The 15327-nt window shown below is 28.0% G+C and overlaps 1 protein-coding gene across 2 annotated transcripts in view; it reads left to right on the forward strand.

Moving 5' to 3' along the window:
- The window catches only part of LOC114126050 (nuclear hormone receptor FTZ-F1-like), a 62319-nt gene that overhangs the window by 8674 nt on the left and 38318 nt on the right, over positions 1-15327 (forward strand). For both annotated transcript variants that reach the window (XM_050201907.1, XM_050201908.1), the window contains exons 2-3: positions 5357-5413; positions 5702-5758. In XM_050201907.1, the coding sequence (XP_050057864.1) occupies positions 5357-5413; positions 5702-5758 (114 nt within the window). The remainder of the gene's footprint in view (positions 1-5356; positions 5414-5701; positions 5759-15327) is intronic.

The raw sequence follows: 15327 nt of genomic DNA on the forward strand, positions 1-15327 counted from the left end.
TAGAACTTAATTACCTAGCTCGAGGAATAATGTATTTTTGTAATTTATCGATTCATAAGAATATTCTGTAAAATTTGGTATAATACGCAGTTTAAAAAAGTATGTTTAATATTATTAATTATAGTTTTGTGGAATAATATCATTTTTAAAAGCTATTATATCAGAGTATATTTTATATTTAATTAACATTTAGAATTTGTAATAAATGAACCTTACTACCATGAATTAGTATATTTTACACGCTAAATATTAAAAAAAAATAATTTACAGTAGCTGAATATAGATGAATGGCATGTTCATTTATCATTATCGTTTTAGGAGTTATATAATATATAAACTGTATATAATTTTTTTTTTGTTTTGATACACTTCTAATATGCATAAAATAAATTAAATATGTACATATTTTTTATTTGTGGTGTTCATATCTATTTTAAGTAACTGAAGCCTAATTTCTAAAAAAAACATTAACTAAAGTTTATTGTAGAATTATTAATGAATAATAAATATTTCTTTAGCATTCAAATATTTCTTTAAGTTTTTGGTTAATTAAAAAATTATGTTTGGTAATAGCAGTACCTAATTACTTAATCTATATAATGATACATTTTTAGAAATAAAAAATAAATTAAAACTATTTTTAATTGTGTTAGAAATTGCTAAACATTTAAAATATTTTTAAAAATAAAATTGAAAAAGTAAAAGGTATATCAATGGATTTTTTAATTTCCTCGTTTTTGGGTATAATATTTAAGAAAACCTATTACTGAATAAAAACTACTGAATGTAATTTTTCGTCTTTAAGGATTCCTATTTTTATATATTTAATGATGATACAAAATATAGGTTTTTAATAATCTTAGAAAAAGTAATATTCCAAATCTTGGTAATTAGGCTAATTTATTAACTGTCCTTGTTGCTAATTTATTTTATTTTATTTAAAAGTAGGACGGTATTAACAATACACCATTTTTGAAAGTATTCTATTATTTCAAAAAGTAACTTTTATAAATATATATATATAATAACAATAAAAATCATAATTGGTTAATTAGTTTGTGTTTAAATGCATAATATAGACAAATATGTGTATTATATTGTAGATTTTACCTTGTCTGACATTTCCTAGGTCATTACAACTTTCATACGCCCTTGATTATAGGGATAGGGTGAAAGTGTTTTTTTAAGCCGATGTTTAAAGCAAATATTCTTAAGTCGTCAGATAAATTATAGTATTCATATATTTTACTTGCAAATAGTTTAACATTATATATTGTTACAAAAGTTGAAACAACACTAAGAATGTTTAAGTTAGTATATACATAATACGATCAACACAATAGTATTTGGTATGGTGTGGTGTGACTCAATAGCCCGCAGTTTTTTCCTCCGCGTGCGTGCGTGAATAATAATGCGACGAAAATGAAAGTGAAATATATATATATACTTTTATATTATTATGTATATATTTGTATCGCGTAATATTGTGTAGTGATCTTGTTAAGATTCGCGTTTGACCTACTGACATACATGGGGTATCTGACATTGGCCCACTTCTTGGACCGACATAATACTTATGTGAGCGTTTTAAAAAATTTATATATATATAAATGTCTATTTATTTTCTATATTATCATTGATGTGGTGTATTATTCCGGCGTTATCTCATTGCTGCCGACCTTGTAGGTAATCGTGAAGTCATTCCTGAATTGTGCTACCTTTCCCACCTATTTTTTATGACCCACTTAAATTGCAAATTGATCAAATTAACTTATTGCTATTTTGTGAATGATAGCCAATATTTGTTTTGTATAATATTTCTAGTAAATTTGCATTTAAGGGACATTGTTTTTACTATGAAAATATATGTGTTAATTGTGTGTACCTTCACCTCATATATACAAGTATAACCTTGGTATATGTGTATTAAAGGACAAATCTGTTATTATACTGAAAAAATTAGCACTGATTTTTGCAAAAAATCCATATCTTTCTCCAGACTTCCGAAAGATTCTCTTTCAAGGTTAAAAGTATCAAATGATGTCGTATTAATCAACAATTAGTTTTTAATATTGCATCATTCGCCTTGAACCAATGTTAATAATTACTTAACTATTAATGTTAAAATACATAATACTTTATAACTATCGAATTAAGAATAAATTAGAAATTTCATTTTGAATGTGTTAAATATTAAATAAAACAATTTATGGAGAAAACGTGATGAAAAACCGTTTTCAATTCTAAAACTTGTCTAAAAAAGTATCATGATTTTTTGTTACATTACATGAAATTTTATGTCGTGACTACACAAAAGTCTTTAAATACCTATAATCGACTTACTGCCGTTTAAATTAACTCTTATAAGTAAACCTAGGATGTATCCTCATAATATAGTAGTTCCATTTAAGTCATCAAGCTATAGAAAACATAATTTATGCTTATTATTATTAAAATATATAGATTATATAACTGTAATGAACAATAAAAAAGTAGGTCAGCGCATTTCGGTGGTGGATGTTTGTCCATCGTCCCTTCGGTCCTCGGACAGGATAGTGTAATTTTACTGTAGGTATTCGATTTGAATGTAATGATTGCATTCGATAAAAAACGATTCTGAGCGGACGCGGACGAGGGGATCTTTTTTATTTAATTTTATTCGTTTCTATGGTGATAAACAAAGTCGTAATTAGTCGTCTGTAGTTATTATTTAATATTACAAAATCGTGATATCGTACGTTTCTTCTCCTTTAACCACTTTTATTTCGAGTACCGTTTCGAAATTCCAAAAATGACTTCTCTAAAGTATTTAAATAACTTTTCAAAAAATATGCTACACTTGTACTTTTGAGCAAGTTTAGGGGGAGGAAAAGTGTTTATAGAATAAAAAAGAAATAAACATCATTGTAAAACCAATACATTCCTCACTCCACTCAGAACCTAAAAATGAATTAAGTGAAATAATATTTTAATTTACAAATAAAATTTTTAATAGATCAATGTTGTTTAGGTACTACTTTAATAATTAAAAAAAAAAAAAAAAATCATGACTTATAATAGGTATATAATGTATATAGTTAAACTATTATAGCTTTGTTAATTATTTTATATGATAATATTGTAAATATTTTGTTTTTTTCGTATACCGATCTTATATATTAATCATCATATATTTATTTTATTTAGATCTTATGAACATAATTTACAAGTACACATACGATGTTCTAATTTTTTTTTTTTTTAAATAGGTACTGGATTATTTATTATTTTATCTCCTTAAAAAATTATCGAATACAGTACTAATGTGTAAATATAAATGTATATATATTATATATAATACCAATATTATTAAATTAGTTAATTTATGAATTAAGCTGTATTTATAAATTTGGTATAAAAAATAGAAGCTATATATCATTTTAATTTTTTAATTTAATGAATTTTTTTTTAATTTTTCATATATTTAAGTATATTGAATAAAATTTAAAATTAATACAGTTATATTATATATGATGTGGTGTGAAATGTATTTATTTTGATTTCGAAAAATAAAACCTATACCTGACTATGAACTAAGAAAATATATTATTTAATATTATTGTAGCTACACATTAATTACATAATATTATGTACTATGCAGTCACCATTAATAACATGATTATTTTATACAACAAAATTTATTATAATGTTATATATATTGGTTAAAAATAAATACTCCGATAGTCCTCCGAAATTGATAAATTTAATGAATGGGTACAGTCAGGAAAAAGAGTTTTTTTTAATGAATTTAAAGAAATACTATAGACTTAAATAATAGACTTTAAACTATGTCGATTATAATTTTTGACCCAAATCGTTGACCATTGACCCTTTTCTTATCACACAGCCAGGCACTATCTATTTATAAATTTGTTTAACAAAGTAATTGGAACAAAAAAAAAAAAAAAATTGGCAATTTAATGTTGCGCACTTGGATTACGTTCAAAAGAGTATTGTGATATCGGAATTTTATAGACAGGCTTTGCAGCTAGTATTTACAATTATTAATAAGTATGTTTTAAAGAACATGATTGATTGCTTTTCGTCTGGAAGCTATATTAGTTTATGGAGTATTGAAATGTACCTATAAACAAGGTCGTAGCTGGATTTTCGAGAGGGGGGGGGTTAAACCAAATACTATTTTTACTATTATAATTATATCTTAATTATATAAATTAAATTTATTAACTATAAAATATTCAGCGCGGAGGGGCTGAACCCCTACCCCCCCCTCATATTCGGCCTTGCCTATAGATATATATATTAGTATAGTATATAGTTTAGTAATATTATTAAGGGTATCTCTCAAAACGTTGGTTCACTAATTTTATACAGTCATTCTAAACTTTAATTACTTTTAACTCATAAAATGCTCGTTTTTGATTTGATTTTTGGTTGGTTTTTATTATATATTATGATATTTATTTTTTTGAAAACTTAACGAATTTGAAAATTTCATTTTTTAATTCATTACAATTTTTTAAAAACACTTTTATTGTTACTTATTGGCAAGTAAATTAGAATGGTATAGCAATAGTTTTAAGCAAAATGTTGGTTCACTACAGTTTTCAAAAAATTTAAATATTTATAATTAATTATAACTAATTAGGTAGCTTGTCTGAAATATGATTTTTATATATGGGGATTTTCAGAAAAAACATCCCGCTTTGAGAAAAATGTATGTTATTATTCAAAAAAATATAAAAACTTACAAATTATAATAATAAAAATTAGTAAACAATAAAAGTATTTCCAAAATTTATTGTGTTGTCATTACTTCAAATTGCATTAAAAAATTGTTTTCAAAAGTATGAGTGTTGTTTACCTTATAAATAATCCCACCTTGTATACATAATATACGATAGATTCGTTTCTATTTTGGAACATAAACTCTTAATATATAATACTGTGCCAATAAATTATTGACAAAAAACAAGTCATTTGTCAAATTTATTTAAATTATCTTTATCGTTAAAAGAGTACCTATACCTATTTAAACAATTAAAATGTTTGTAAATATGATATTGTCATATATTTATGGAAGGCAATAAGCTATGTTGGATATGGATTAGTTACATATTATATTAATAGCAAGTAATCACGTGTAAATATAATATGTCCATATACCCATGTTAATATGATTTTGTATTAATTGCGTGATTACGTTGTACTTAATATATTATATGTATTTTGTTATTCCTATACATTTGAACAATTTAAAGAACTTAAATTTGTGATTTTTAATAATTGATATAGGTACCTACCTATATATATTTATATTTTTAAATTAATGATTGATATATTGAATATTTTTCAGATCAAAAGTGCATGGACCTCAGTAATTTGAACGAAGATGATCAAACATTCATCGAAGGTAATTTGCATATTTAATATAATATGTGTATAGTTAAAAATTGTAATTCTATGCGTTTTATTAGTTATTTTATTGCTACCGTTTTATTCGTTGCATAATTTTAATCGTTAAATTTAAATCAATGCTTTAAACACAATGGGATGTAAAAATTATATTTAACTGAGAATACAATCGTTAGAACAAAAACCATTACAAGTGCACTATCCTAAAAACAAAAACATAATTCTGACTATGACATTGACTTTAAACAATACGAGTTTATAATTTCTAGTTTCACTTTTTTTTCAGATTCGAAGTGCATGGACTTGAGTCATTTGAGTGACGATGATCCCAATTTCATTGAAGGTAATAGTGTTGAAATAATTAATACAGTTTTAATTTAAACTTAACTATTTGTTATACCAAGAAATCATGTGTGCTGGGGCAGTTTGTATTTTCCCTTTGACGATACGTGTTTGAAATGATTGTAAATTATATTTATTATGAAATCAGTTTTCGTTGTTTTAATTGATTGTTGTCCGTCTGTGTATTATTATTCTAATCACAGACAGCGGATGAATGCGTGCAGTTATTAGCTCAAGGCTATAGCAGGGCCGCTAACATTGTGACTAGTGACCCACTTTTGAATGATTCGCCACGATGTGCTCAAGCAAGGACGGCAAGGGCCCTCTGCTCGCCCCTTCCCCCGCAAATATATAATAGTGTCAGGGTCGCTCCGATTCACCTAATTCAGACCTATTTTTGGACAGCCCTAAGATTTGTAAATTCTAGTGTCTTTATTTTAGAAACCACCAAACTATAACTGCAAATATTGTAGGCGATAAAAGTAAATGTTACCGTCCAATCTTACTGAATAATAAAAATAAAAATAATAATAATACCTTTATAAATTATTGTTCAAAATATAATATAATGTTTAAGGGTTAAAGCTGTTTTGTTATTTTAATAACATGTATACATTGTATACACATTTCTATGGTAATTGTATTATTCATCTGACCGCTTTTATTGCTTGTTGAAATCTTCAATTTAAGTATCCTTTAGCACGTGCTACGAATACCTCTAAACCACTTGACACAACAATAACAATTCAAATATTCGTTTTATAAATAGGTCTTTGGGTCAAACGGGGTCGTAAAAAAAGGCTAAGTATTGTGTTCTGAAATTCGGCGTGTAATTCAGCTATAAATTATTTACATGTTAAAGGGAGAATAAAATCGAAATTTTTGGAACGACATACTCAGACAAGTTACGATTGGATAGAAAGCGAGCTAACCAAGGACGCCGCCTCAATAAAACAGTAAATCTTTACGCCCAGTTATTCGGACAACCGTAATAACGTCGATAGGCGGCATCCCTTTAGTTGAGTTAGTTTTACAAAATGTTTTGTCAACAGTACCCTTGTAAATTTTTGGTAATCTCTTTTGGGATTTTTATGTTGACAAGTCTCGAACTAAATGGTCTTATTAAATGACAAGCGTTGATAATAAATTGTGATGTGTATGTCAAACGATATTATGGTGTAGGTGTACATAAATGGTATACATTTCAAATAAAGCCATTACTTAGGGTTATATTCTTAATATACATATAGGCTAACGTTTATAAAGTATATTTTATTTTATTCAGTTCATTTCTAGATAATATAGATATATTTGTATATTTTTTTATACATACAAATTCTTTATCATTGAAGTATTATTCTATTAAAATATTTAGTTTTATCCTAACACTTTTTATTAATTATATTTGGTATACCTAATACCTATTATAGGTACAATAAATAGCGATTTGTATGTTTATTTAATTTAAACAGGTAATCAATAATGTAATGGGTTACATATTTTTTTTACACAAACAAGTTATTGAAAAATGTCTAACCTTTTTAATTCATTTTAAATATTTTGATTCAAAGTTTTTTAAATACCACCTCATAGAATATAATGAACATAATCATATTGTACATATACATTTTTTATGATCACTTAATATTTTAAAAATTAAATACTATTTATAGTAAATAAAGACTTGATTCTGAATAGTTTTTGAATTTAGTAATTTGTTATCATTTATAGTTCTAAAAAAATAATTATAGAACACTGGTTTATGGTATTGTAAGCAATGCGTGACGAACCACATCCAGTTACTGTATTCTGACATCCTGTCCACACAGTTTTAAATAATATAAGTGATTATATCAGATGAATGTATACATTTTTTGGATTCTGAGTGATGGATCGATGATTGTATTATGGTTTACAATGACTTTCAATTTTTTTTTATCACTTTTTAGATCAGTAAAAATGCATCAGTCTTCAACATTAAGGGTAGTTACTGGTACTAAATTGGATATAGTTAATATTATAGACAAAAAGACACGGTATTTTTTAAAATAATCAGGGTTAAAATACAAAAACAAAGAAAAAGAAATAGATTTGGTTTTTGTGTTATAATTAAAAAAATCTACATCCCATATTTAGATTGTACTCTTTCAATATCTATTTAAAACAATTTTGACTAATTAGGTACGTAACATTTTGGAAATGAAACATTTTTTACTATTTGTTATCGTTTAATCGTTGTTTACTCTTTTGAATGATAGTTTACATTTTTAATTTTATATTCCAAAGAATAATATTATTTTGAGTAGGCAGGTATGTCGATATGTCGATGTATCAAAATTAAGTTTTAGACTTGTAGTTAATTAGTTGTAGGTAATTAATGTTTAGTTAATAGTGGATCACTTCGCTCTTATATGTACTCGTTCAAAATTCTTGGATACATTTTTTTTATCAAAATTCTCCAAAACATATTTAAAATTGTTAATATTTTTTGAAATTATAAGTGTTTTACATCAAATGAACCCGGTTAAAAGAATATATAAAATATGCCAATATCTTAGCTATAAATGTATAATATTTTTAATTTATAAAACAAGGCTTGATAATTTAATGCATATTATATTATTATAGTTTCTCCAAAGTTCTTACATGAACCTAAAAATTTTAAGTATACATATTACATAAGCATGATTTTTTTTTTTTACATTTATTTAATTGTATTTAAAAAATATTGTTTGTACGAGCTTGAATCGTTTTATTATCATGTATATTATTAACTATATACAATGCAATTATTTCAAAATATTTAGATTAATTTTAAGCCATATATATATATACACACTGTTCTCCGGTTCGTTTAAGCGTATAGCAGCTAGAATAATTATAATTATAATCATATGTGTGTATATAATTTGTGTTTGAAAAAATTAATTCAACCTACTGTATTACTAATTGATAATTAAATTAATAATAGCAATATAAATGTATAATAAAACATCCTTAAGAAGTATAGGATGACAGACAGTCTCCAATCAAATGGTTTTTTTTATCGTATACAATGATTTATCATTGAATTCAAATTTAATGTATCTATTATAATGGTCTACTCAATGACGAGACACACTCATACCTAATACACAGCAGAGAGACTTTCTGTTTTTTTTTAAAAAAAAAAAAAATTCGAAGCTAATTTATGTATGTAAAGTGCTGTTATTTTAAATAAGATGGTATATTATAAACTATGATTATTCTTACTTACGTGTTTTAGTAGGTACTAAAAATCTATTAAAATCAATCAAATATTGTATAGTTGTATGGACCACGAACCACTTATTTAAAATGGTTTTATTATTCTATTATTCAGTGACAAGCTTCGATTTAGAATATATATTTATTTTTATTATCGCTCTTTCCAATTTTGATGGTAAAAAAGAAGGCGGTGTTAAATCCAGTGTCATTAAACCTCATCTACAACCGCAGAGTCATTACTATTCCCAGTGGCAAGTCGACCATAATATTATAACGGCCAGTCGAATGGTGGATACACACGGATAATAATTACCCGAAGAATCCCCGGGGTTGGTTGACCCGTGTGAGAATGAAAGAAAGAAAGCACTTCGGCTTTCTGACGGAACTCTAACAATGAAGACTGATGATGTCGGCCGATAAAAGGGACACGAATAGAGTCGTAGGTAGGGAGAAAAGTACGTGTTCAATTTTTTCGGTCACGGGTAATAACCTTAGCCGTTGAAGACGATTGCTCCGGTTCAGGAATTCTATGAGTAGGGGTTCCCAAAAAAAATAAAAACAATAAGTATATACAAAAGTAATAAAATTTATTAAAGAAATAATCATATTTCATTGAAATCCTATCAATATATATTGACTGCAGTGGATTAGTAGATTTTTCTTAAGGCATTTTCTCGTACATTTAGCATCTTTTAATTTGAATATAAAATACATAAAATATCATTGATGATTGTGGAAAGGTCTTATATTTGTGCACAGATAACATGAGTTTTTACTTATGTATTTGCAGTTAATATTTAGTATTTAGTATGGGTAAAATAAGTAATTTGTTTCTTAGTTACCCAGTAAAATACGTTTATTTATGAGATTTTTTAATGATAATCCTTATAAAATGTGAATAGGTACGTTATTTAAATATATCCTCTTTACTTTTTATTAGTATTCGAATAAAAAATATTTTCTAGCTCTACTACTGCTTTAGAATATTATGAAATCCATTTTTATGTACCTAGTGAGTTAGCTATAGCTAGTAGTTGCTACATGTAAGCTATCTATTATAATATTGTCTTATAGGCGTTCCTCACCTGTATACTATGTAGGCTTACAATGATCATACTTTCACACGTGTACGTCCAAAAGGTTATTGCCTCCTAAACCAAAAAAAAAAAAATCATAGACCGAAACTTTTCAACTGAAGTTGATTCTCATTGGCTGCCTCGTGTTGTTATATTTCTAGGTAAATTACTAATCGTCCAGGCAGCAATGTTTAAGATTCTTGTTCTTTGGTTCATCCAGATTCCACATTTATATATAATACACTTTCACTTTTAAACAAACTTCTTTTAGTTCATATTAATGTTTTTATTGTAATTATTTGATTCACATTTATTTGACAACATACAACCTACTGTGAACGCTTAATAACTATTAAGTTATTGCAATGTCTCCGGATAAAGGGGCAGTGGTTATTCGCGAACTTGCTTCACGAATTGCTGTGCAAATTACTGTGCCTATACACAACGCCGTCTGTAGAAAATTAAAGTGTGCAACAAACGTATATACTATTTTCATTATACAATCATTGTATTGTATTTATTTTTAAAACAATTTGTTATCATGTCTTTATTAATATAATTTAAGTTTTGAAATTTTAATCTGAATATTTAGTAATAATTAAATATATATATTTGAGAAATTCATAGTATCATAAATAATGAATTAAAATAATATTTTTTGTTACCGATTTTATAAAAAATGTATAATTAAATACAATAGATTTTTGAATTGCATACGCGTTTAAAATAAATTATAAGATTTTAAAAATATTCAATTTTATTTTAAAAACGTAAATTATTATAAAAATTGGTAAATCAACATTTTAAGTATTCGATTCAATTACACGAATTTTATAAATTATCAAATTTAAGTTAGTTATAGTTATAATATGATTCTATTAAATATGATTAATTTATAGTTAGTTAAAACAAATTTAAGTCTATATTATATATTTAGAGTTGTCTATTAAATTAATTTTTAAATAGTATTAAATATACGTATTAAAAAAAAAAAAACTTCAAAGTAGAAATTTATAACAATACGTTTTATATAATTTGGACAATATTATAATTGTATAATACAACTAGCTATTTTAAAGCGTCTGGGAGGTTTCTGTTTGTACGTAATTAATATTATACGAGTAATGTTAAATATTATGTGTATGATGAAAACCTACTGGTATCACTGGATACGTATAGAAGAGAGAGGGCTTGTATTTTTATAAAAATCTATCCAACAGAACCGTGTCAAGGACAACTTAACGACACGGTCCATAGAGCTGTGATGAACCGGTTCCCCTCTACTGCTATGCAAACCATCGTTGATTCAAAATCTGATTGAAATCAAAAATTATTTTGTAAACGTATAAAATAAAACATAGAAACTATAACACATCGGTCATATAATGTCCATTAAGTATCATTACTAATGTATTTTATGTACTATAACATAATATCGAGCATAATATGTATATCTATACTGAAACAAAAACATGTTCAGTAATAATATTGATTTCTCATGTTTTATTTTAACTATTTGTACTGATTCACATATATTATGCAAATAATTAAGTAAAATACTTAAAAACATTTTCAAATTAAATTATCATTTAAAATCTTAAAACTCCATTAATATTTAGATTAAAATTTTTATGCGAGTAATCGATAGATTATAATCCAAAAAAATGTAATGTAAAATACAATTATTATGTTTAAAACATTTTGACAACATACATGATAACAAATAACCTGATATTGGCTATACTTTTAATCATATTTAAGCGTTGATAATTGTGAATTTCACCCTCTTTTAGAAACCTTGACCAACTAACAAAAGAGCACGATTTTTTCGAGAATTAACAGAAGACCCGTGTGTGGCTGTGTTTACATTTATATTATATATGTTATTACAATTCTTTGGGGATTACTATATGACCAAAAATAAAAACAAATTCGTTACAATAGATATTTCACCATACGCCTTTACCTATGCAACGTTCATAATGTCTCTGCAGGGATGTTGTTTTGTGTAAATACGTTTTATAGCCAATTTCAATCCCGTGAAAGGGAAAAATGACAAACAATTGAATTTAGGGTTTCGGCAAGGTCGTCGTCACACCCCCGACGGGCACTTATTGTTGCACGAAAAAGTGAAAATAACTTTCAGTTTTATTTATGTTTATATTTTTTTTTCTAGAATAAAACGCGTATGCCAATTCTAAAATAAATATTTGTTTGTTACTCCGATATCGCTGTTCTACGCAAAGTCTATATTGTAAAATTCATAGACAATCGGGAAAATAATTATCGTGCACTACAATCCGTGACGATTTTCTACAATTCTAGCATATGTAAAGGGTGGGGAGTTATCTCAAGGACTACAACTTCTTGGCAGTTCTATTATTTTTCACTGAATTGAATGAAAACTTATTCAGCAATGTGTATGTCTGACCTAAAAAATAAAAATACAAAATAAACGTAGGTATAACTGTAATTTCATAAACTTTTAATTAAAATCAATTGACATCGATTATTATTAGTAGGTAGTGAAGAAAAAACCACATTAGAAAATAAAATCAATTAGATTTTCATAAGACAATCGATGAAACTCGTAAAATATTATGTCTTTAAAACTTAATTTGAGATATTGTTGTTACATAAGATCTCTATATATACCTACACAATGTATACACATATTACATGTATATTATGTAAATATGTATAGACTATAAAACCATTATAATTATTAATTACTTTAAAATTGACAAAAGCTTATTTACACCTGAAATACATAATATTTTAAATAACTATACTATAGCTAGTTAAAAGAACGTTATGATTTATTTGTTTTAATTTGTTGTATAAATAATAATACATAACCCTTATAAATTATCTATTGTGTACAGGTTAATTTTAAATATACGTGAATATTTGAGCTGATACTATAAAAAATTTTTAATTGTGTATTGTATACAAATCAGTTGATGTAAATAATATTCATTTGCCACCACTTAAAACGTTATTTATTTGTGAAATCATGGTTTTGCAAAAAAAAAAAAACGTGTGTCCAAAGGTGCACGAAAATCGAAAATGATATTTCATAATAAATTTCAGAGAGTAATTTTTGTTTTCGATATAATTTTCCGCTCAATGACTCGCAGCAAAACGGAGGCGGGGACGATATTTCGTCGGGCTACGTAGTTTTTCTCGCTTTTGATAATACGATAATACTGCACAATATTATCTATATAACAATAATTATCCCGGGAAAATGACTAATAGTAGCATATACACTATAATACTATTATCAATCGCACGGCATGGAAGTATTATTGTAGTAGACAATAGTAAAGGTGTTAATAAATTATAATGTAATACGACCACCATCCGATATACCGGTCTCTTCGATATTTTCCATTTGCGACAATTGTTTTTTTTTTTTTTATATAAGACTTCTATGATATGTAATCCTTGAACCTACAGCGTGCGCGAGTTCTATTATGGTACCTATTCTGTTTATTATTTTTTATACCACCAATTATTTTTTTTATTCCCATAGTAGGCGCACATATACACGTCGTAGCATAGGTTAGGCAGTATATGATGTGATAGGGTTTCTCAACGGGATCTTTATAGCGTTTTAACAACGAAATAATCGCGTGTGTATTTTATTCGATATTTTTCTCATTGATGGTTTTTTTTTTTTTTTTATTTTATCCACAACCGTTTCGTCCGGCGCGTTTATTTATACGCGGGCCCGCGTCTATTTATGTTCGCGCGCGCAAAATTTCGCATCGAGAGAAAAACCGCTACCGCGGGTGTCGGCGCGGGGTGGGGTTGGCGGCGGCGGGCTGCTGCTGTTGCTGCTGTGGCGGCGGCGGCGGCGCGATGGCGGGACGGAGGTCGCCACTGACACAACCTGCCACCGTCACGGAGACGTAACTGGCTCAAGTGCAAGTGTTGCGATTACGTAAGTAGGTCGTATCGCGGTTTGGCGGCGGCGGCGCGCAGGCGCATCGCGCCGGTCCGTTCCGTTCACGTGCCCAGCACAACTGCGTTAACGTTGCGGCCCATAACGCCTTGCTATTGTGTGTGTGTGTGTGTGTGTGTGTGTGTGTGTGTGTGTGTACATAATATTTAATATTATGTACATAATAATGTTCGAGCTTTATATACATATATATATATATATTACGATATACATCGATATTTACTGTTGATTATCCCTGGCCAATATATCTTTGGGTTTTCGGCGGCGCCGTATAGATTACGCGTATATATTATAATAATAAAACACAATACACACACAATGTGTATACATATCAACCGTGTGCGTATTCACCAACACACGTAATAAACGACGACGACGACGACACACGTCCGTCTGTACACGTATAATTATCCGTCTGCGCGCGCGCGCGCCCGCTTGTGTGTGCACTAAATTATATTATGTGTGTACAGCAATAATATTGTATTATAATAACGTACACAATGGGCTTAGTCCCTCCGCCCCGCCGCGCTCCGCACAAAGCCGCCCGATCCCTTTGTCGTCCGCGTACGCATTATATTATATTATATACGTTTAGAATCTATTATTGATATTATATTATATACGTGTATCATACGTGTGTAGTGTGTGTGTGTGTTATGTATCTATACTCGCGGTCGCATATTATAATATTTGGGCCGGCGCGCGAGCGCACGACGCTGCTTAAACATTTTGAACGTACAACAATTCAATTACGTTCAATTCCGAATTCGTTTGATATGGTTTCCCCCCCGCGTGTCTTGTGCGTGTGTATACGTTTTGTACGTTATTATTGCTGCAGTGTGTATTTATCATTTTTATACGTTTAACGCGATTTAAGACTCCCGATCGTGTCTCTCGATATATGCCTGTATGTATAATAAGTTCACTTATACCAATCCGACATAATTTTTTATGTCTTAAGACGACATCGGCTGTACGTAATATAGTGCAGCTAGTCGTATAGGTTTTCGGAGTGAAATTACCGAGTCAAATTTATGTTCGATATTATAATCGATTAGGGGTTTTAACACTTTTAACGTCTCGAGTACAACAATATATGCTTGCTATTCGTCCACGTACGGATTAACTCTACCCCGTTACAGTGTCGTTACACTCGGGGTGTGTTTGAATTAAAATTTCGGTCGTATAGCCCGTAAACGCTTTGCTACTGTGTAGTCGCAGCTACACATAGTTATACGAGTGTTGTTACGGCGATGATGCCGGCTGGCCGATTTTTTT

This window comes from Aphis gossypii, chromosome 2 (genome assembly GCF_020184175.1).
Source record: "Aphis gossypii isolate Hap1 chromosome 2, ASM2018417v2, whole genome shotgun sequence".
NCBI classification, from domain to species: Eukaryota; Metazoa; Arthropoda; class Insecta; order Hemiptera; family Aphididae; genus Aphis; species Aphis gossypii.